This window comes from Euprymna scolopes, chromosome 44 (assembly GCF_053919585.1).
Source record: "Euprymna scolopes isolate OS-2025 chromosome 44, ASM5391958v1, whole genome shotgun sequence".
NCBI classification, from domain to species: domain Eukaryota; kingdom Metazoa; phylum Mollusca; class Cephalopoda; order Sepiida; family Sepiolidae; genus Euprymna; species Euprymna scolopes.
In genome coordinates this window covers 15,266,044-15,288,921 of record NC_136525.1, presented here as the reverse complement: position 1 = coordinate 15,288,921, position 22,878 = coordinate 15,266,044, and the positions used below count along the sequence as shown (strand labels likewise).

At 34.9% G+C, this 22,878-nt stretch overlaps 1 protein-coding gene across 1 annotated transcript in view; it reads right to left on the bottom strand.

The window, feature by feature from the left end:
• Window positions 1–22,878, bottom strand: part of LOC145268706 (BBSome complex member BBS4-like) — a 46,434-nt gene continuing 23,556 nt past the window's right edge. The window contains exons 4-8 of the mRNA XM_080124243.1: window positions 16,666–16,777; window positions 10,348–10,420; window positions 6,675–6,728; window positions 4,540–4,667; window positions 1–127 (exon numbers count right to left, since the gene is read on the bottom strand). Of these exons, the coding sequence (XP_079980369.1) occupies window positions 16–127; window positions 4,540–4,667; window positions 6,675–6,728; window positions 10,348–10,420; window positions 16,666–16,777 (479 nt within the window). The 3' untranslated portion in view covers window positions 1–15. The remainder of the gene's footprint in view (window positions 128–4,539; window positions 4,668–6,674; window positions 6,729–10,347; window positions 10,421–16,665; window positions 16,778–22,878) is intronic.

The following is a 22,878-nucleotide window of genomic DNA, read 5'->3' as shown; positions in this document are numbered from 1 at the left end:
GACTATCCAATGTTACTATTCTTTAAACCTATGTCCAATTATGAAGTGAACAACAAAATAAAAAAAACTCACCTCCATATAGAGCAATCCAAGAGAAGTTAAAAGATCCGGATTTTCTGGAAAAATTCTGGAAATAAAAATTTCAGTTACTTAGCACTTGTACACTATTAGGACGAAATTTTGTAGTTGATAAATGGAGTTTTCAATGGTTTCTACTGATTTTTTTTGTTTTTGTCAATTCTAATAAATTACAATGGTAGCTTCCAAATTATGCAGTCGAAATTACCTGACTATTACCAAATTTAAAAAAAAAAAAGAAAAGAACCTGACAAAGACCAGAGGAATAGTTGGCCGAAACGTCATGAAACAATTAAGATGAGGATAATAGTCCGCAATAAAAATAAAATAAAAAAAAAACAACTTTAATCATGTTAGTGTGTGAGAAATTGCATCCATCTTGTTTAAATCGAAACGGAAAATTACCTCCCTTTTTCACTCTCATGTGTCTTACGATCGTTTTCATCAAATTCTATTTCTTTTATTTTCTTTAATAAATAATTTTCTACCTTATCGATTTTCGTAATTTTCGGATATCTTAAAAATATGAGGAATGCGTAGATACCATTGTTTTCATGTGAAATTCAGTTTTACGATTTCCGAAATTACGTCCCAATAGTGTAGAAGCGCCAGTTATTTTAACCGATAATAAACGGATAAAAATATATCAAATTAATTAATAGAAGGCAATACAATGCAGCCGTGCAACAGATAGACAGGAACTGAAACAAATTAAGACATATCATGGTAGAATGAGCTATGCAGATTCCAACTTTATATCATTAGAATATACTAGATGACCCGTTCAGTCAGTATGTTATATTAGCTATGGAATTAATGCCTTAGCGTGACACTTGTGACGTAAAGAAAATAGTTTCTTGTGACATAACAAACATTTCTATGAAAGTATATCAAAATGAAAAAAAGAATATACATAGATTTCTATGGGTCGTTCTGTTTATAATTGTTTATTTTTGAAAAACAAAAAAGAAACTCACAGCCATTGAATTATAAGTGGTTTGCCATACTTATAGGTAAATGTGTACCGAACAGATACCATAATACTTAAAGTTAAATTCAAATTTTGGATATATCTTAATTTAAACACGAAAAAGAAAACAATTGAGATGCTGAAAGCGTACACAGTAAAACGATGTTTTATTGTCGCGTTGATTATTTATTTGTAACGCAAATTAAAAAAAACATTTTCGGGGTTATTTATTCATGCTGGTAGTGTATAAGAAACTGTATGAATGTTTTTTAAGAAAGATGTATTAAAAAATGGAGAATAAATTAAAAAATAAAAAATGAAGGCGGTGGGCAAATTGCTGTTGTAAAATGTTCTTATGGTTATCAATGGGTTAAAGTAGATTTGTAAGAAAATTGTGTTAAAATAACTTAAACGTAATACAGAAATGAACAATGTAAAAAAAAAAAAATGCAGAAAGTATTATCAATTGTTTATTTGGATAATTTAAATGCGAAAAAAAAAACAATTGGGACACTGAAAACGTACACAGTAAAACAATATGTTTTATTGTCGCGTTGATTATTTGTTTATGTACGCATGCGCAACCGGAAGCCGTAAACCGGATATTGAGTTACAACACCCGTTACAAGGTCATTTGAGTTTTATAATTATATATTTCTCATATGTAATAACAATGTACAGCACTCATCTGCTTCAATAAAATCCCCCCCCAATTATCTTTCTTTCATTTTGTCTGTTTCACTTGTTACTTCTCTTTCTTGACAGCAGTGAATTAGTAGCAATACTCGTTGCTGAAGCAACGTAGTTGCTATGGAAACCAGTCATAAAAACGTCGCTCACCTTTTTTTTTTTACAATTTTGAAAACCACTAAATTCATAACTTTTGTTTTACTGAATGAAAATTTTTTTTTCACAATATAGCTGAGAAAATGATCTATAAACTGTAAAAATTGTTTGAAATTTGGTCGAAAAAATGAGTGAGCAGCGAAGCTTTAAAGCAGTTCTAAATGACTAAAATTGCCACTTAACCATATATTCAAACACGGTAGTGTTTGAATATATATGTGTGTGTGTATTTTGTTTTTATTCTTATTATCTTACTAGCTGTACATACCCAGCGTTGCCAGGTAAAGAAACATTGACGGACAGTACGTTTAGTCACATACTATTGAAGATACACCAAAATATCCTAAGTTGTTACGATTTTGAATTTTTAGAAGCATGAAACAAAGTCATCTTCATCGATGAAATTCAAGTAGGGAAATAAAATCTCATACCTTAAAAGGAAATAACTCATTGATTAAATGAAAACTTTCGTTTTTAAATGCAATTGATGTTGCTTACACTAATAATTAAAAATAAATGTAAATTAAATAAATCGACTTCATATAACATTTCTAAATAGAATACTTAAAACAAGTCTATTACTAATTTGCATAAAAAACTTAGAGATAATTATTAAAACAGATTCTCTTTAATGTGATATGCAAATGAGATAAGCTCTTGAATGTGGATTCCTTTTGAATAAATAGTATATATAGAAATCATGCAGAAATAAAAGTAGGTAAGAATCTGTTTTCAGTATCAAAATCGATTTATGAAAAAGTGTATGTTTTGTACATATTTACCAAATTGTGAACAAACAAACAGACAGGATTATGACTTTATTATTATGTAGTCTGAGTAGGGGTGAGGGCAGCAGAGTAGGGGTCAGGGTAGAAGAATAGGTTGGTTGGTTGTTTTACGGCATATCAACCCTTTTCAGGTTATTTAATGCCGAATCCAGTGATTTTGAAGAAAATTTTTTTTTAATAGAATATATTTGTTTTTTTTTCAAGTTGGTTTCTATTTAACCCATAGTTGGGACCCTATCAAGTACTACCACTCCGGGTCAGAGTGGACCTGGGAGCAATGCCAATTAAAGGGTGGCTCCACACTCCCCAAAGCCCACAAGCTGGGGCCTCACCATCGGATATAGTTTAACGTCATATCCCGGATCAGAAGAATAGGAGCCAGGGCAGCAGAGTAGCAAATACATTTTAGAAGTTGTAGCCAGACCTGTTCCATAAATCCCAATGCAATTCTCTACCTGTATAAGAACCAACTACGTCCTAGGATGGAGTATTGTAGCCTCATTGGGACAGGAGCTGCTAGAAACCCCTTATTTGCATAGAGTTCAAAATAGACTTCATAGCCTAGTAGGGGATGCTCTTTTCTCTTTTCTGCAACCTGTTTTCCACAAAAGAAACATTGCAAGCCTATCTCTGCTCTATCATTATTTTCATGGCAATGCTCGTCTGAGCTCCAACCTATGGTTCCCCCCCCTCCACTCTTTATCTGTGCCTAAAACTAAACATGGATTCCATGAACAAAGTTTCTTTCTTAGAACTGCACGCCCGTGGAACTCTTCTGTTTTTCTGTTTTCCAGCTGACATACAGTATACAGTTTTCTTCAAGTCCAACGTAAACAAATGATGAGCCATCTCCTTAAGTACTAAAATTTACCAAATTTCCACTAGTAACGATTAGTACGATATTGTCCCATTCACTACCGTACACTCATTAACCTTTATCCTCGAATGGCCTCCGAGCCTTCATAAGTAATGACTTTTTGTAAAAAAAAAAAAAAAAAAAAGAAAAAAAAATTTTTTTTTAATTTTTAGAGTTAGAATTAGCATTAGTATTAGTATTGCTCTTGACTCCACGGCCCTGATTTTATATTTTTATGGATGTATATTTTGTTAATCAATTCATTTATATTTCACTTGGAGTTGAAATAAAAATTACATTTATTTAATCAAATTGTTCAGTTTAACAGCTAGTACATGGTGGCCCACTTAAAAGTAGCCTAGAAAATGTAGTAGAGAGAAGAAACATTTTTTTATTGTTTACATTACCTTTAATGTTATAAAAGATGCTGAAAGTGCTCCCCGTTCACATCTATGCATTCCTGGGCGCGTTTAACATTTGCAGATACTGCCTGTACATCTCTGTTGATTCTCCTGATAGCATTGGTAATGTTCTCCTTTACTTGGTCTAGATTGTGAGGATTTTATTTGCATACTATTTGTTTTAAAGTCTCCCAAAGATAAAAATCACATGATGACAAGATCGGGGAACGTGGTGGCCATAACGGTTTGCTTATTGTTCTCTCTTCCGTAAACATGTCATGAACTCGTGTCAGTGATCTGTAAGATGTGTGGCATGTAGCGCCATCTTATTGGAAGAAGAATTGCATTTTTGTCTTGTGGTGTCAGTTGGTCGTTAAGAGAAAGCTTAGAGAGATTAGGCTACTTTTACATGGGCCACCTTGTATATATAATGACCAGCAGTGTGAGAAGTTTTCTAGCCTGATCAAGGGAGACTACCTCATTGTCTTTGTTTTCTTTACTGAGATCTACTTACATTTCTTATTGCCATCTGAGCAAGCCCTATCATATCATGTATGGCCAATGGCTAATTTTTGGAGATATTAGTCCAAGGTTACTTACTCCACAGCTTTGGTGAATACCTCGATGGCTGGCTCAATATTCTTCTCCAACATATGCACTTTCCCCAACATGATGAAAGAAATTTCATGGTGTTTGTGAGTGATGGCCTGCTGCAGAAATTCTTTAGCCTAAAATTACAATCAAATGTTTGAACCTTGGTATAAAGATTATTTCGCCAGGAAAGATGAATAAAAACTATCTCTTTCATTACATTATTTTTTTATTAATGTAAAAAAAAAAAAATTGACAAATGTGACTCAGAAGTAAATCCATATATACTATCTGTATTAAAAACATGGAGAAAAAACAAAAACATGGCTAGTTAGAATTAAATAGCAATTTATCAGATACATCTATATATATATATATAAAAGCGAAAATGTGTGTATGTATGTATGTACGGTTTTTGTGTATGTCTGAGAAAGGCTTTTTTCCAACAGATTCTCGAGGCCGTCGCTCATTTTTAAAACTTTTTATATCGCGTCTAAATGATAATATCTACGACTTAACAAGAGGGGGTCGCCTCTCTATTTGATTTGCCCGACTTTGAAACATTAAAAATTCGACATTTTCGGATCGGCACGTGTTGTTTTCATTTTTTGGTATAAAAGATTATTTCCTAGAACTGCCCACCTGTGGAACTCTGTTCTGCTGGCCTGCTTTCCAGCTAACTACAATATGGTCGTCTTCAAGTTTAATGTAAATAAGTTCTTGTTGAGCTGGCTCTCTAAATAATCCATTTCTACCCCATTTTCACCGTTAACTATTAATACAATCTTATTCCGGTGACCACCGTACACTCATTAATCCTTATCCTCGAGTGACCTTTGGGCCTTTATAAGTGGTGACTCCCACGTAAATGAAAAATAGAAAAAAATGTATCACGGAAAATTATTATGCAGAATTTTAAAAAAAGATCAATATTAAAATTAACTTAATAATTCAAACTCTGAACCATAAAACTGCCTGGCATTTTCATATTAGATGGGGGGGGGGATAATTTTCTACATAATGGCGTTGCTTTAATGTATGCTCGAAAATAAAAGCAAGAAATTAATTTTATTTATTATCAAATTTCTACTTGATTACTTTATATAATTTTTGGTGCACACCAATACATTTGCCAGGTAGTTCTACTGTTTTTTGGTCTCCCGACAAAAGGAGGGTGGGCCTGTAAATTCACATTTGTCCGTTCATCTGTCTGCACTTTTCTCAATAATTACGCCTTGGAATTTTTAAAATTTTGCACAAACATTAAACATGATAGGAGTAAAAAAAGTAACAGAACGGATTTTCCGGGAAAACTCTGGTTGCCTCCTAGGGGTACCTTTCGGGTTAAAATGACTAAAATTGACACTTTTGTGCTTATTAAAAAAAAATTGATGCCTTGGATTTTTATAAAACTTTCTGAAACGTTGTAACTAACTTATTTCTATATAATTTTGTTTATCTATACTTCGCAATAACTCTTGGGTGTACCCCAGGGGCTCTTTTAGGGCTAATAAAAACACTCCATTTTTGGAACTATTTTACCATATTGGTCCAAAATTTTCTGTGTATGTCTATTTAGCAGTTTTGCATGGTGCTGAACTCAAATTTAAATATGTTAAGGCCTTGGGGACTTTTGGGGCTAAATGGAGAGGGGGTGGGGTCAAATGCTGGGACTAAGTCATTTCTTTTTTTGCATGGTTCAGAACTCAAATTTACATATGTTAAGGCCTAAAACTGCACCATTTGTTCATTTTCACCAGGACTTGACTGACGCACCCTGGAGACTTTTTGCGCTAAATGGGAGGGGGGGGGGGGCAATGCTGAACTCAATGCTGAACTTAGTCGTTTTTTTATGCCTCGTTCACTGTGCACTCACAGGGGACCATGCATGCTTCACTTTTTTTCATTTTGAATCGTCATACTTCACTTCTACATTAGTCGAAATAAGAACCATTATTTGTTATATATTTGTTTTCACCTTTTTTACTGCACAATCGCCAATATTTCATTTATTAATAGGTTGTCTACAACAAACTATAAAAACAGTAAAACGAGACAAGTAAGGCATAAGATTACATTTCTTTTGTATTAATCTAAACAAAGAATTTTTTTTTTTTTTAAATCTTGCAAAATTTGTTACGTACCTTCTCGTATTCCTTTAAGTGCATATAACATACGCCGACATTGTGAGCAATTTCCTAAATACAAAACAAAAAACTCGTTAAAATTTTTCATTTAATAATTTGGTTTGAAAAACAAGCATTAGCAAACAATTCATCGTTATTGCGATCTAAAGCTGCCAATGTGCAAACAAGTAAGCAAATTATTAGAATACTAGCAGGGAAGGCACCCGGCTTTGCCCGGTCGTAAAATACTCTTAGATATGAGATTTTAATTTGTCTAGATTTCGTATATATTATTATTGTAGAATTGTGATTTCAAAAGTAAAAAAAAAATGTATTTTGGGTGCCATCAGCTAGAATCGAAACTGAAAGCAAAACTGTAGCCTTCAAAGCTAGTGACGTTACCACTGTATCAACGTGACACGCATGAACTGATTAAAAATTAAAACTAAAAATAAACTAAAATGAACGTACAAAATGTATAACGATTTTTTTTCAAATTTGATCCTTTTTTGACCCCTTAAAAACTATTTTGACCGTTTGAAGGCCCATAAAAGAATGGTCCATAAAAAATCCAATAATTTGAGACCCCGGTAGCGCCACTCTGTGACTTTTAGTTTCAGAAGAGATGGAGTTTGAAAATATGAAGACAGACGGACACAATGAGTTTTATAAATTGGATTAGTAATGGACTAGACATCCAAGGATCTCGATGTCACGAAAAATCTGTTCTCCCTCCCCACACACACACACTACTCTGGTTGATAGATGATGTCATCCACTCTGCATGGTTATCCCGTATGGAGGGGGGGGGAGAGTAATCAATTATGTCATCCTTTAGTGATATCATCCAGTGTGCATGGTTATCCTCACCTCAGTTTTTATGGAGGACATCACAAAATTATCTTCCTCTCATGCCGGTGGGATGATGTGACACAAGGGCCATTAAGTGGGATTGGCAAAATATGCCTGGGCAGTTTTTTCAGTATTCCCAGGCAGGTGATTAGCAGAAAACTAATCCCTTTTCAGATGAGGTAAAGCCTGGGAAGATGGACCCCCCCCTCACCCCCACCCTAGAATTGCAATGGACTAGAAATCTACTTCAGTCAACACGCCACCTCAACAATGGTCTAGAATCTGTTAGCTTTGGTGCTCAGAGAAAACCCCAGGTAAGCAACATTCACAGAGTTTTAGTAATAGTATATAGACTAGATTACCTGTGACCTGTTGGGTCAGTATTTGTTATAAATCCGCTGGCACCATTTTGTCTCCAATATCCAAATCTGGACGCAATCCAAGACCACCTCTTTTAACCAAGTGCTTTTAAAAAAAGAGACTTTGTTGGTTTGGTCACACTGCACACTACAACAGAAGAGAGTTCATCTACAAAGCAATAGCTCTAGAAACACACTCAGGTTAGTAAAGACGCCTGGGAGGCCAGCTGAGGATGGGGTTACATACCATCAAAGCCGACATCAAACTTAGCTCAAGTCCACAGGTTTACAGTGTTCGCCACTAGTACCAAGATTGACTGATTATCACTATCTTAGTCATTGGAGATTGTCATGCATGGTGTGTGTTCATCCAGAATACTGCGTTCGATGGGAGGAGTCAGATTAATCTATCCTGGATGTCATCTCAAGAAAAGTATTTGTTATAACTATAATTTTGTAAAAAGCTACCTTTCATCCTTTATGGTTGCATTTGTTGATGTTGAAGATGACCATGATATAGTCTTCAGGGAGGTAGTTCCATGGTAATGTGTTACATGGATAGAAAGTTCTTAGAAATAAACTCTCTTCATAGAAATTCTATTTAATGTTAATAACAAGGAAGAAAGTAAAGTTCTTTTCAGTTGTAGTAGAAAGAGTTCATTGTAAATTTTAGAAGGGAAACCAAATATTGGAGCTCAGTCGAGCACTTTCCATAAAAATTAATGAAGGAGAAAGACTATCGTCTCTTCTGTGAGAAAGGGGCTGTATTATTTGGATTGTTCAGACCAATGTTTTTTTCATCTTAGGTGTTATTCTCACAATGTTTTTTTCATCTTGGGTGTTATTCTCACAATGTTTTTTTCATCTTGGGTGTTATTCTCACAATGTTTTTTTCATCTTGGGTGTTATTCTCACAATGTTTTTTCATCTTGGGTGCTATTCTCACAATGTTTTTTTCATCTTGGGTGCTATTCTCACAATGTTTTTTTCATCTTGGGTGTTATTCTCACAATGTTTTTTTCATCTTGGGTGCTATTCTCACAATGTTTTTTTCATCTTGGGTGTTATTCTCACAATGTTTTTTCATCTTGGGTGTTATTCTCACAATGTTTTTTTCATCTTGGGTGCTATTCTCACAATGTTTTTTTCATCTTGGGTGTTATTCTCACAATGTTTTTTTCATCTTGGGTGTTATTCTCACAATGTTTTTTTCATCTTGGGTGTTATTCTCAAAATGTTTTTTCATCTTGGGTGTTATTCTCAAAATGTTTTTTTCATCTTGGGTGTTATTCTCACAATGTTTTTTTCATCTTGGGTGCTATTCTCACAATGTTTTTTTTCATCTTGGGTATTATTCTCACAATGTTTTTTCATCTTGGGTGTTATTCTCACAATGTTTTTTTCATCTTGAGTGTTATTCTCACAATGTTTTTTTCATCTTGGGTGTTATTCTCACAATGTTTTTTTTTATCTTGGGTGTTATTCTAACAATGTTTTTTCATCTTGGGTGTTATTCTCACAATGTTTTTTCATCTTGGGTGTTATTCTCACAATGTTTTGGCAAATGTAACCTCTAAAATTCTTTCGGTGTATCTTGTTGAACACTAAACTGAGGCTTAACAGGTAAAATACTAATTAAATTCAGTTCTAAGCAATACTCTTCTGGAGGCTGAAAATTCAATCCTCAGTGTGGGTAATACTAAAAATACAATTGCGATTGATAAACTTGAATGTACTTCTACTTGGTCATGGCTGACAGAATGAGAGCATAATATCCTCTACAGAATTTCAAACAGAACCTGTTATTTAACAGGGTCTGTTTGAAATTCTGTAGAGATTCAAGAGTTGAACAAAAAGGTTCCAGAGTTTGATAGAAGGGTTCCAGAGTTTGACAGAAGAGTTCCAGAGTTTGACAGAAGGGTTCCAGAGTTTGATAGAAGGGTTCCAGAGTTTGATAGAAGGGTTCCAGAGTTTGACAGAAGCATTCCAAAGCTTGACAGAAGCGTTCCAGAGTTTGATAGAAGGGTTCCAGAGTTTGATAGAAGGGTTCCAGAGCTTGATAGAAGGGTTCCAGAGTTTGATAGAAGGGTTCCAGAGTTTGACAGAAACGTTCCAGAGCTTGACAGAAACGTTCCAGAGCTTGATAGAAGGGTTCCAGAGTTTGATAGAAACGTTCCAGAGTTTGACAGACACACCTGAAAAAGATGCAAATAACATTCGAAATGAGAATAGTTGTCTGAACAATCTAAATAATACAGAAAAGGTCATCTCCCACTAGATTGTGAAGTCGATTTTGTAGTCTGTCCAAGTAAGAAACACTGTCCTTAGTGGTACCGCTCCAGATGTGGCAACAATATTCCATCTTAAGATGTTTTTGATTCGTACATCACAACAATCTGAGTGGCCAATGGTAAAGCAATAAAACTGAAATTAAGATGAATTTCCTAACCTGGGGTGTGTGAGGGGGGGGGGATACTTACCCAATCTTTCTGATTGAACTTCACTGCTTCCTGGTAAACATCGATGGCTGCTTTGTGACGAGCCAATAAGAAGCTAGAAAATGAGAAAAAATAGACGGATAAATATGTAAAGTTTTCATGAATCAAACTAAACACATGGTCTTTTACAGCAAGCGCATACTTGTGGTGTTTTTGCCAGTGAGTAATCAAAAAACAAATACCAAGGCCGCTGAAAAAATGGTGGGATCCTTCTATCGACCCAGTAGATATCTCACTGCTGATGCAATTCTCTATCTATATAAGAGCCAGGTACATCCAAGGATGGAATACTGTTGCCACATCTGGGCAGGAGCTGTTAGAAATGACTTATCCTGCCTTAATAGAGTTCAAAATAGACTTCATAGCCTCTAAGGGGATGCCCTTTTCTCTTTCCTGCAACCTCTTTCTCACAGAAGAGATGTTGTGAGTTTGTCTCTGCTTTATTGTTATTTTCATGGCAGGTGCTCGGCTGAGCTCCATTCTATGGTCCCCCTGGCCGAACTTTCGCAAGAAACATCCGTCTAGTAGAAAACGCTATCACTAGTTTCCCCCACTCTTTATCTGTGCCTAAAACTAAGCGTAGATTCCATCAGCAAAGCTTCTTTCTTAGAACTGCACGCCTGTGGAATTGTCTTCTGTTTTCTTGCTTTCCAGCGGACTACAATATGGTTGTCTTCAAGTCCAATTTAAACAAGTTTTTGATGAGCCGTTCCATATAAGTTAACAAATTTACCGAATTTCCATTACTAACGATTACTTTATTGTCCAATCGTCTACTGTACACTCTTTAACCCTAATCCTCGAGTGGCCTCTGGGCCTTGATAAGTGGTGATGCCTTTGTAAAAAAAAAATAAATAAATAAATAAAAATCTCTTTTACATATGTGCGCAGTCACTGCTGGTTTTTTCTTTTTATCGTCGCTTTTTCAAGTGGGTCGTTCCCTATATGGTCTTGTTTGTCTGCTTCCCTAACTTGAACTGCTTAGAAACTATTTTGTCCTTCAAACAGGTGATGTCATTTTTCTGTAAAATGACACATGACTTTCTAGCAGGTTTTGTCTAGGTAGCTGACCTTTGAATCCTCGCATCAATCACGCTAGCTGCACTGGGTCTATTTCCATTTGCCATCAGGTCATCCTGACATGTACTTAATGTAATCCTTGCCAAAATTCATACTGGTTAACATAATTTCTACTTATTGGTACAGAGTTCCAACCTAGAACAGGCAAATTGAAATAAATAGTAATTTTGGTGCTTCTACAGAATTAGGACACGATTTTGTAGTCGATAAATGGAGTCTTAAAATAAAAAACGACGGTTTCAACTAATTTGTTTTGTCAATTCTAATAAATTACAATGGTAACTTCCAAATTATGCAGTCGAAATATAGCCTAAATATTACTGAATTATTAAACAAAAAAAACAACTTTAATTGTGGCTGCAGGTGAAAATTTTCCACCATATTGTTTTAAACCAAAACGGAAAATTACCTCCTTTTTTAATTCTGTTTTTACGATCGTTTTCATCAAATTCTGATTTTTATTTTCTTTAATAAATAATTTTCTACCATATCGATTTTCGTAATTTTTGGATATAATCAACTTACAAATACGAGGAATACGTAGATACCATTGTTTTCATGTGAAATTCAATATTACGATTTTCCGAAATTTCATCCTAATAGTGTAGAATAGCCGTAATTTTTAATTTGAATTAGCAGGAGGAAGGGGTGCATCAGCATAAATATAATATTTTAATTTGTCCCCATTTCGTATATATTATTATAGAATTGTGATTTCAAAAGTAAAAAAAAAAGAAAGTATTTGGGTGCCATCAGCTAGAATCGAAACTGAAACCGAAACTGTAGCATTCAAAGCTGGTGACGTACACACTGTATCAACGTGACACGTATATGAACTTATTAAAAATTAAAAATAATCTAAGATTAATGTACACAATGTATAACAATTTTTTTTTCAATTTTGATTTACTTTGACCCCTTAAAAACTATTTTAACCGGCTAAAGACCCATAAAAGAACGGTTCATAAAAAATTCAATCATTTGAGGCCCCTAACGCTGCTCTGCGACTTTTAGTTTCGGAGGAGATAGAGTTTGAAAATATGGAGACAGACAGACAGACATAGTAAGCTTTATAAATTAGATTAGTGATACAGGGTGACCCGAAAGAAACGGGCCCCGTGTACACTTTATGTGATATCTCCATTATTTATTCACCGATTGCCCTTATTTTACAGGACATGGCAGAATCAACGACCGTGAGCACACCAAGACCCCAGTGGGAGCTGGGACAAAGAATACATTGTGTTAAATTTTACTACAAGACAGGCTCGTTTAAGAAAACCCAGGACAGTTTCATGCGTCAGTGCGAATGTGAAAAGGCTTCATCCAAAAGCAGATTTCAGAACTGGATGGACTACTTCGAGAAGTATGGGACCGTGGAGAATCTCAACACTGCCAGAGAGAACCGTCCAAGCCACTCGGGACGTCCCAAGAAGCGAACAGCCGAGCTGGTCGAAAGAGTGAGGGAGTCTCTCCAGCAGAGTCCGAAACGCTCTGTGCGTAAGCAAAGTCAGTCCCTCGGTATGTCCTGTGAGATTTGCAGGAGAGTGCTGGTGAACGATATCAGGGCTTACCCATACAGAATACAGACGCTGCAGACCCTTACAGCGTTAGACAAGAAGCAGAGGAGGGCTATGGCAGTCAAGATGCTCAAAAAGATCGAGGAGACACCAAGTTTCGTTAACCTCCTTTGGACCTCAGATGAAGCCCACTTCCATCTTGATGGAAAGGCGAACTCCAAGACAAATGTCTTCTGGGGGTCCTCCAGACCCAATGAAGTAGCCACCAAACCCCTGCACTCTCCTAAGTGCACGGTGTGGGTAGCAATCTCGGCCAGAGGCATCATTGGACCAATCTCCATCGAAGAATCTGGTGCAGCAGTGACAGTCACCAAGGAGCGGTATGTGGAGGTCCTCAAAACCTTCAAGAGTGAGCTCCAGACCATCTACCCATCGCTCATGAGCAAGTTCTGGTTCCAGCAGGACGGAGCAAGTTCTCACACCTCAAACCTGTCCCAAGATTGGCTGAAAGAGAACTTTGGAGGCCAAGTGATCAGTCTCAAGACTGATTTTGAGTGGGCACCCCATAGCCCGGACCTAAGCCCCGCCAGATTTTTTCTTTGGGGCTATCTTAAGGGTAGAGTCTACGCAGGGAAACCCAGAACCATCACGGAACTCAAGGAAGCCATCAGGGAGGATATGAGAGCCATTACCAATTCGGTCTGTAAGAACGTCATGTACAACTTCGTGCTGCACCTCTAGAAATACACGGAGCTAAATGGAGGCTATCTAAAACATATGCTGTAGAATGGAGAAAGAAAGGCCAAAGACCCTAGTGTTTTTATATGATGTTTTGAATATAATAAACTAGTTATGATTAAAGTTTCATTTCATTTGGACAAAGCACTAAGAAACGGGGCCTAGTTAGAGTTGGGCCAGCCTGTAGAGTAGATATTCAGGGGTCTAGGATGTTATGAAAATCTGTCCCCCCACAACCACCACCACACATACACACTATTCTGATAGATGACGTCATCCACACTGCATGGTTATCCCCTACGAAAGAGGAGAGGGGAGGGGGTAATGTCATCCTTTAGTGATATCATCTGGAGACAGACAGACATACTGAGTTTTATAAATTAGATATTTGGATTATTCACCCATTCTCACAATATTTTAGCCGTTGTAATCTTCTTCAAGTGTGTCTTTTCAAACTCTAAGAATCTATATAGAATTTTGAATGGAACCCTTTATTTAATCCATGGAGGTTGTTTGTTCTCATTCCATCAGCCATAGCTGGGCATAAGTCTTAAGTAATTTGTAATTATATTCTTAGTAATTATTATGTGATGAGGATCAAATCTTCAACCTCTAAAAAACAAATAGAAAAGCTAAAAACTGACTTTAACTGTATCCCTTACTCTTTCATGCATAATGTCCCCAACTTTGACCGTTGCTGGGTTCCGGTTGGTCACTTGGCACCTGCTCGCAAAAATGTTGCCACTTTGATAAAGACTGCGGTACTTGTACAGTTTAATCAAGACATTAAAAAATGAAAATATCACAAAAAGTTTAAATTGTACGTATCTGTTATGGAATGAAGTTCTCCGAAAAAAAATTTCACTTAATTTCATCAAATAATTTTTGTTTTACAGCGAAAAAAATTTCACTTAATTTCATCAAATAGTTTTTGTTTTACAGCGAAAAAAAATTTCACTTAATTTCATCAAATAGTTTTTGTTTTACAGCGAAAAAACAATTTGTTATACCGAGCAAAAGGTTTGATTTTTAAGAAGAAAAGCTAGTATCAAAGATGGGGAGGGAATGTCGGCGCTTTAACTGGAGTTATCTCCCCATGGCGTGTTCAGCAAATTTCCACAATGGCTGACTTCAACGTGCTGTCATAAAAACGTGTTTTACCGTTGTAAAAAAAAAAAAAAAAAAAAAACTACTCGATCAAATTAAATTAATTTTTTTCGGAGATCTTCAGTTCAAAACGGATACGTACAATTTCACCTGTTTTCGATATTTTCATTTTTTTAATGTCTTGATTAAACTGTACAAGTGCCAAGACTGCAAATGTTAAATGCACCAACTCCGTCAAATTACCACTCTCCACACGTTATAAAAAATAAAGAGTATAATTGTTCGGCGTTGGTCATCAGTCGTACCACTGGGGAGCAAAGATCACTTTCAAGCACGAAAAATAAATAACAATTCGAGGGTTGTTTTTTTTTTTGTATAAAAATAATTATTCTAAGAAATAGTTACAATGTTGCTTTTGTATAGGAAAAGAAAAAAAAACATTCTACATACACCTTTTAAAGTGTTTATGGACTGGCTCTCTGATTAAGTCTGGGCAATTTTAGATTGGCATTTTCAACTCTAATGTCCAGAGTCGGTTCTTAATGACAAGGAGTCAGCTGGCGAGTAAAAGGGAGTCTCTTGGCTACAAAATGAAGCTGATGATCTTGTCTTGAGAATCCAGCAAAGCAATCTGGCACTGCCCGATCCTCCTCCAAACTCATTCTCTCTCTCTCTCTGTGTTACCATACGAGGGAGAAGTTTGTTTCTCTCACTGTATCAAATTATTATATCATCTGCTTCTCTCTTTCAATGTTACACATTTTTTCAAAAAGGAATTTATTACAATTTTCCAAAAATTCTGGGAAAAATGTCAATCATCACTGTCCACTGATCTTAGGCCAGTCACAAAACTAGTTGTTTAGAGTGATTTCCATAAAAATAAGTGAAGCATGCATGGTTGTTCCCCATGAGTGAACAGTGAATAAGGCATAAGAAAATGACTAACTCAGCACTGCCCCCCCCCCATTTAGCCCCAAAAGTCCCTACAGGTGTCAAATCCTGTTGAAAATGAACAAATGGTGCAGTTTTAGTCCTTAACATATGTAAATTTGACTTTTGCACCATGCAATAAAATAAATGACTTAGTCCATCATTTGCCCCCCCCCATTTAGCTCCAAAACTCCCCAAGGCCTTGACATATTTAAATTTGAGTTCAACACCATGCAAAACTGCTAAATAGACATACACAGAAAATTTTGGACAAATATGGTAAAATAGTCCCAAAAATGAAGTGTTTTTATTAGCCCTAAAAGAGCCCCTGGGGCAAAACCAATAGTTATCGCAAAGTATAGACAAACAAAATTATATAGAAATCAGTTAGTTACAACTTTTCAGAAAGTTTTATAAAAATCCAAGGCATCAATTTTTTTTTTGATAAGCACAAAAGTGTCAATTTTAGCCATTTTAACCCGAAAGGCACCCCTCGGGAGGCAACCAGTTTTCCTGGAAAATCCATTTTGTTACTTTTTGCTCATATCATGTTTAATGTTTGTACAAAATTTTTAAAATTCCAAGGCGTAGTTATTGAGAAAAGTGCGGACAGACGAACGAATGAACAAAGGTGAATTTACAGGTTCATCCTGCTTTTGTCGGGGGATGGGGGGGGGGGGGGAAAAAAAAAACTATGTGAAGTAGAGAAAATAAACAAGGTGTATAGATAGTAACACGTGGATTATCTCCCCTAAAAGCGTACTACAGACTATTATTATTTCTACGATCAGACTCGATTGGTATTTTTAAATGATACAATAAAAAAACCTAACCAACAATAGACAGGAATGAACAATAAAAAAAAATGTTTAAAAGTGAGATATGGGGGTGGTAAAAGAAGGAAAAAAAAAAAAACATGGCTTACAGGGATCTGGCCACTTGTTTTAAGTTCTCGGCACAGTTAGGATTCAGGTAGACGCAATTCTGGAACAAATCCAGGGATTCTTGGATTTTGCCTTCTCGACGAAGAATCAAAGCTGTAAGGAGAAAGGAAGTAAAAAATGATAAAGCAGTTCAAGCATAAAAGCTTGTTTCCTAACGTATTTGTTTAAGCTGAAGGTGAGGCATCCTACCGGATGCCAGACATTCACCCGCTATCTCATATATTCCAACAGAGAGATCGTTTTAAGATTCTAACCATCTATTTAAGTACAACTGCTTTAATCTCTCTTACACTTGGTTCACCAGGTATATTTGCCAGGTAATTTTTGAAATTCATTTCATGAGTTCAGTTTCTCCTACAATTACTGGAATGATGGAAATCTTCCTAAGATTCCAGTTTCTTTTCATGTCGTACATGAAACCTTGGGCGTTTCATTATCTTTTTTCCTTCTCAGCTCTGTTTAATGCAGCATTATTGGAGACACTGACTTCCACTAAGGTTGCTTCTTTCTCCTTCTTGTCCCATATCACTACGTCAGGTTTCATAGCTCCGTTTTCAAGGTACATCGCTGTAAGGATTCCAGTCGTAGTCGATGATGTATGACTTATTTCTAATTGTTCTTTCTCGTATATGTTCCCAAGCTGAACTAAAATAACCAATGTATTTGATGTTATTGTTGAAAAAAAAAAAAAACACAAACAGTAAGTTGTACCAAGTTAAACCATACATGATAGATCATAGGTTTGTCCCTAACTATCTTGGCCACTGTGAACCGTCATAACACTGTGAAACACCCACAACTCCAATGGTTGATCAACTTTTGAGACAAATTTTGTCATGGAAAAGACAACCCCCAGTCAAACAAAGACTTCATACTGAACTAATATATATGTATTACAATAAAAAAAAACGCGAGCATAAAAAGTAATACGGTTAAGCTTAAACATGGAAAAGTAAAGAACTAGTTGTTAAAACTGGAAAAGAAACTGACAAGATATTCTAGTAAAACAAATAATGAATTTATAACTTTAAATATTGCAGCATTAAGAATTGATTACATAATGTTATAAATTGAATTTAAAAAAATTTCTTAATGCTGCAATATTTTAAGTTATAAATTTATAATATACTAGAATATCTTGTCCTTTTCTTTTCCAGTTTTAACAACTAGTCCTTTTACTTTTCTATATTTAAGCTTAACTATATTACTTTTCATGCTCGCATTTTTCTATTGTAATCCATGATTTTTCCAGGCTTCCAGTAAATTCACTTGTTCTTTGTTTAATTTAAGTCTTATTTTTTTACCCCCATAAACATAACATACACATGTGTAATAACAGTGTACGGCACTCCCAATTATCCCCCTTTTACTTTTTCTATTCCACTTGTTATTCCTCTTTTCGTGAGAGCGGTGAATTGGTAGCAGCAGAAGTCGCTGAAGCGACGTGGTTGCTATGGAAACCAGTCATAAAAAAACGTCGCTCACCTCCTTACGTTTTTTTACGATTTTGAACACCAGTAAATTCATCATAACTTTTGTTTTACTGAACAAAAAAATTGAAAAAAAGTTTTTTACAATATAACTGAGAATGTATAAACTGTGATAATTGTTTGAAATTTGGTCGAAAAATGAGTGAGCGGTGAAGATTTAAAGCAGTTCTAAATGACTAAAACTGTCACTCAACCATATATTCAAACGCGATAGTGTTTGAATGATACAATAAATAAAGGCGACAATGAATCGCATCAAAAATGAAAAGAATGTAATATCCCGATCCAAGGGAAATAACTCTTAAAAGATTTACCTCCCCTTGAAAAATACAAATAAAACACGCATGCGCCAGTTATAGGCTGGCAGCCGTTTCGTAAACAACCTTTCTGTGTCCCTCGCCCTGTTATTCTTTTCTTTGAAGCATTACATTACCTTCCAACATTACATGCGTCATCTGTAGGTGTATCAGAAGTTTTGTAGGAATTTTTGACACCCCTAACACGAAACTAAAAATAAAATATAAAAAACTTGTAATTTCTCTTTTAAAAGTGAGTTTTAGGGTTTAAAATGCTTTTAGGGTACAACCTAATAAAATAATTCAATACAATAGGCACCGCCAAAAATGGCCGAAAAATCAAGTTGTTGTTGTTTTTTGAAACGAAATTACATTTATTAAAATCCATTATTTCTGAGTAACTTTTTTTTTTTCCAGAAAGATAAAACCCTGAATTTTATCATATAGAAAACAGAATAATGTAAAACTTTTTCTACTATTTTTAATTAAATTTTAAATGTTAAATTTTCCCAAAAAGTTAACAATTGACATTTTTTGTCTTGCACAAAAAACGTACATAAATATTTTTTAAAAAAGGTTTCTGAAATAATTAATTTATTTATTTGTTGTCTAACTAAGATTTAGGATGATTTTCTATGAGAATATGCAAAAATATTATAATATAAGTACCTGGATTTCAAATAATTCCACTTATTCATATAGGCAACCAGTTACTTCGCGTCGATCTAGAGTCTAGATCGACACTGTTTACGTTTGTATTCGATAAAAAGCAAACTATGGAAGACCAAACAGGCCAAAAAAACTTATTTTTCAGTAACGAAAATTTCAATGTATTATTAACGCTGAGGCTGGCCAGTACCAGATGGGTGACCATTTGTATGAATTTGGTTTTTAATGTGTATGTGTGTGGGGGCAATTTAAAGCAGAATAAAAAAAAATTATTTCAGTGCGTTTGGTCCACCGTAGTCGAAAGGCGGCAAACGTTTTCAAACGGGATCGAAAAAATGATGCTATTTTTAACACAAAGGGCACAATATTTATCGAATTTTATTTTTGTATCGATTCTTCAAAGCATGCCCTGTTTAATAATGGTCATGCATTATTCGGTTCGCTAAAAAGAAATTGTTAATTTATTTATCAAAGATTTTAATATGGCTTTTTTCGTATAAATATTAAAAAAAAATTTTTTTTGTTTTGCTTAACTTAAATTAATTATTTTACTTAACATATTCACCGAATTTCACACTTCAAAACTCAAAAGCGGGATAATTAAACACAATCGAAGTTCTGATATTCAGACGTCAAAATAAGGTATGCAAACAATTTTTTTTTTTTTTTAAATCTATATTTCTGCCCCTTACAACAACAAAATATGTTGTGTTCAGTTTCAGATGATTATTTTAAGCATATTTGTACCACCTCAAAACAAGGGGGGGGAGGGTTGTAAGTAGAATAAAATATATATATAAATATCGTTTATGAAAAATAAGTACACCGTTATAAAGTTCATTCTTCTCTTAATAATCGCTGAAAATTTCGTATTGATCGGATAATTACCTGATTTTTGGTAGATTTTTAAAAAGACGGTCCGTCAAAAAGTACTTACCTGCCACCCCAGTTTTGGCAGTGCCTACAATACAAGCTTTTGAAATGACGAACACAACAACTTCATAAAATCTAACACAGAAAAGGAGAATGTGATATGTTCCTTGTCAAAAGCTGGACTCGGCTACCTGGTGCTATCGCGGTAGTTATTCCCAGTGGAATCGTCGATACCATTAGAAATCACCGAGGTGGAGAGAGAGAGAAAAGGGAGGTCCGTTCTGTTTGGTGTCTCTCTCAGTAAGTACGAGTTGTTGTTCTTCAAACCGGATGCTGGCCGAATTCCTTAGGGGACAGGAAGGATCAATGCGCCATACACCTGATTCGTCAATATGTGGTCAAATAGCACAGGGGAGTGGCATGGATTCAAGGAAGAAAAAAGTTCCATTTGCTTCTGCTACAGGGTTGTTTATTTTCTTTATGGATTATACTTCCAAAATAAACTATTAAAGTTGTATAAAAAGTAATAGAAATATGTTTTTATTTTTTTAAAAACAGTAATGAAATTAATTGAATTTTACGAGTTCAGTATTTTTCAATTTTTAAACTTTAAAAATCTATCAAAATTTTTCTATTGATTCTATTTTTACGATATTTTCAGGGTCAATGTGAAATTTTATGCTCTTTCCAATAAACCGAATATAATATTTTAGACAAACGTTTTTTTTTAAATTCACGCCCCCCCCCCCCATTTTGAAATGTCTATTAAAAAGTAAATAATTAATTTACTCACCAGAATTTTATATATCACAAATTGAAGATAAAGGATAAATAATATATTCAAATTTAAAACAAACAAAAAAAAAAGTGTTTTTTTTTTTTTTTAGAAATTTACCTGTAAAGTCCGAAGTTTAAAACCTTTTTTTTTTCTTTTTTTTAAATCACTTTTTTGTTTTGTTTTTTTTTAATGAAACCTTGGTCCTTGCTCCTTTAATTGAAAAAAAAAATTAGGGTTGGAAAGACAGGGGGTCGAATTAATTCACGCCCCCCCCCATTTTGAAATGTCTATTAAAAAGTAATTTACTCACCAAAGTTTTATATATCACAAATTGAAGATAAAAGATCAATAAATAATATATTCAAATTTAAAACAACAAAAAAGTGTTTTTTTAGAAATTTACCAGTAAAGTTCAAAGTTTAAAACCTTTTTTCTTAAAAAATCACGCTGTTTTTTTTGTTTTTTTTTTTTTAAATGAAACATTGATCCTTACTCCTTTAATTGAAAAAAAAAAAATAGGGTTTGAATTACATTTTTCGAGTAGTTATAAGCTTGGAAAGACAGGAGGTAGAATTATTCAATATTTTTCACAAAGTTTCTGATACACCTACGTCATCTGTGTTCATTCGGAACGCTGTGTTCTTTGGGAGGAGCCAGCTCCACCCATCCTGGGTGAATGCTGCTAAAATTCAAAAGGTCCCTTCTATGAGTACTAGATTCTAAAAAAGAATTAGGAAAACTAATGCCAATATCAAAATGCTGATGATAGCACTTCTTGCCCATGTATCTCGGATCAGTTAGAAGTTGATTTGGATCTGGTTATGGGTAAGATTAAGAAAGGTCTTGTTTTGTTTAATCCTATTAAGACCCAGCTCTCCTTTCAATCATAGTTGTGTCCCTTTTCTTCCCAAGATTCTCAAGAATGGCTCTGTCTGCCATGGAGAAAAAAAAAAAAAAAATCTGAAACTTCTTGGTCTTTTTCTCATCAAATTTTTCCGGAAGTTCATACGCAAGATCCAGTTCTCTTTTTGCTTCTCGCAAAATCGGTTCTCTCGATCACTCGAACACTTTCTCATACCCGAGGCTATTCTCTATCTCCACAAATCTATTATCAGATCTGGCTGTCAAATTTGGGCTGGCTGGTGAACCTCGGTTCCATTTTAGGGTTCTTAATAAGGTGCAGAAACGTATCTGTAATTGGACTGACCCCATCTTTTTTTCTTTAAAACCTCTCTCTCACAGATGTGATGTTGCTAGTCTCAATCTATTTTTATAAATTCTCTTGTGGCATACGTTTATCAGAATTGTCTAATCCATTCTCTGCTTTCTTTATTCCAGCGTGTTTGACTCATTGGTCAAGTGGTCTACATCTACAGGGTGTCCCAATAAAATGTATACACTCTCTAAATAACCATAAAACCAACATTTATTATAAGAAAGAAAAGTTTCATACATCAAAATACTGTGAACAAATATAGAAACCAGTTAATTATCAAAAGTGTTCAAATTATTGGCCATTGTGGTCCATGAACAGCTGACAATGCTCACTAATCGAATCGAAAACGTTCCTAATCAGTTCAATTGGTATGTTGATACATCTTCTTTCAATGGTTGCTTTCAACTTATTCATTTTATGGTATGAACCCTGTGTTTAACATGCCCCCAACCAACCAGCCCCACCCCAAAAAAAGAGAAAAATCCATTGGGGGAAAGCGTCAAATCTGGTGAGAATGGACAGTACTCGATACTTCCTCTTCGTCCTAACTATCTGTTTCGCAGGTGACTATCAAGATATGCTCTTACGTGATGATGATAGTGGGGAAGTGCTCCATCCTGCTGGAAGTGCCATTCTTTATTCTTAAACATCTCTTGGGAACGTGGCGTAGCGTATTCATGTAGCAAGTTGAGATATAATTTAAAGAGTGCATACATTTTATTGGGACACCCTGTATTTACAAATATCACTTAGTACTACTGCTACTAGCTTTGAAAGAGATTACAAGGTCTATAGATTTGATGGTAAAAGGGAGATAACTACTAAATTCAAATTAAATATTTTATGCATAGATAACTTATAATAATAAGAAT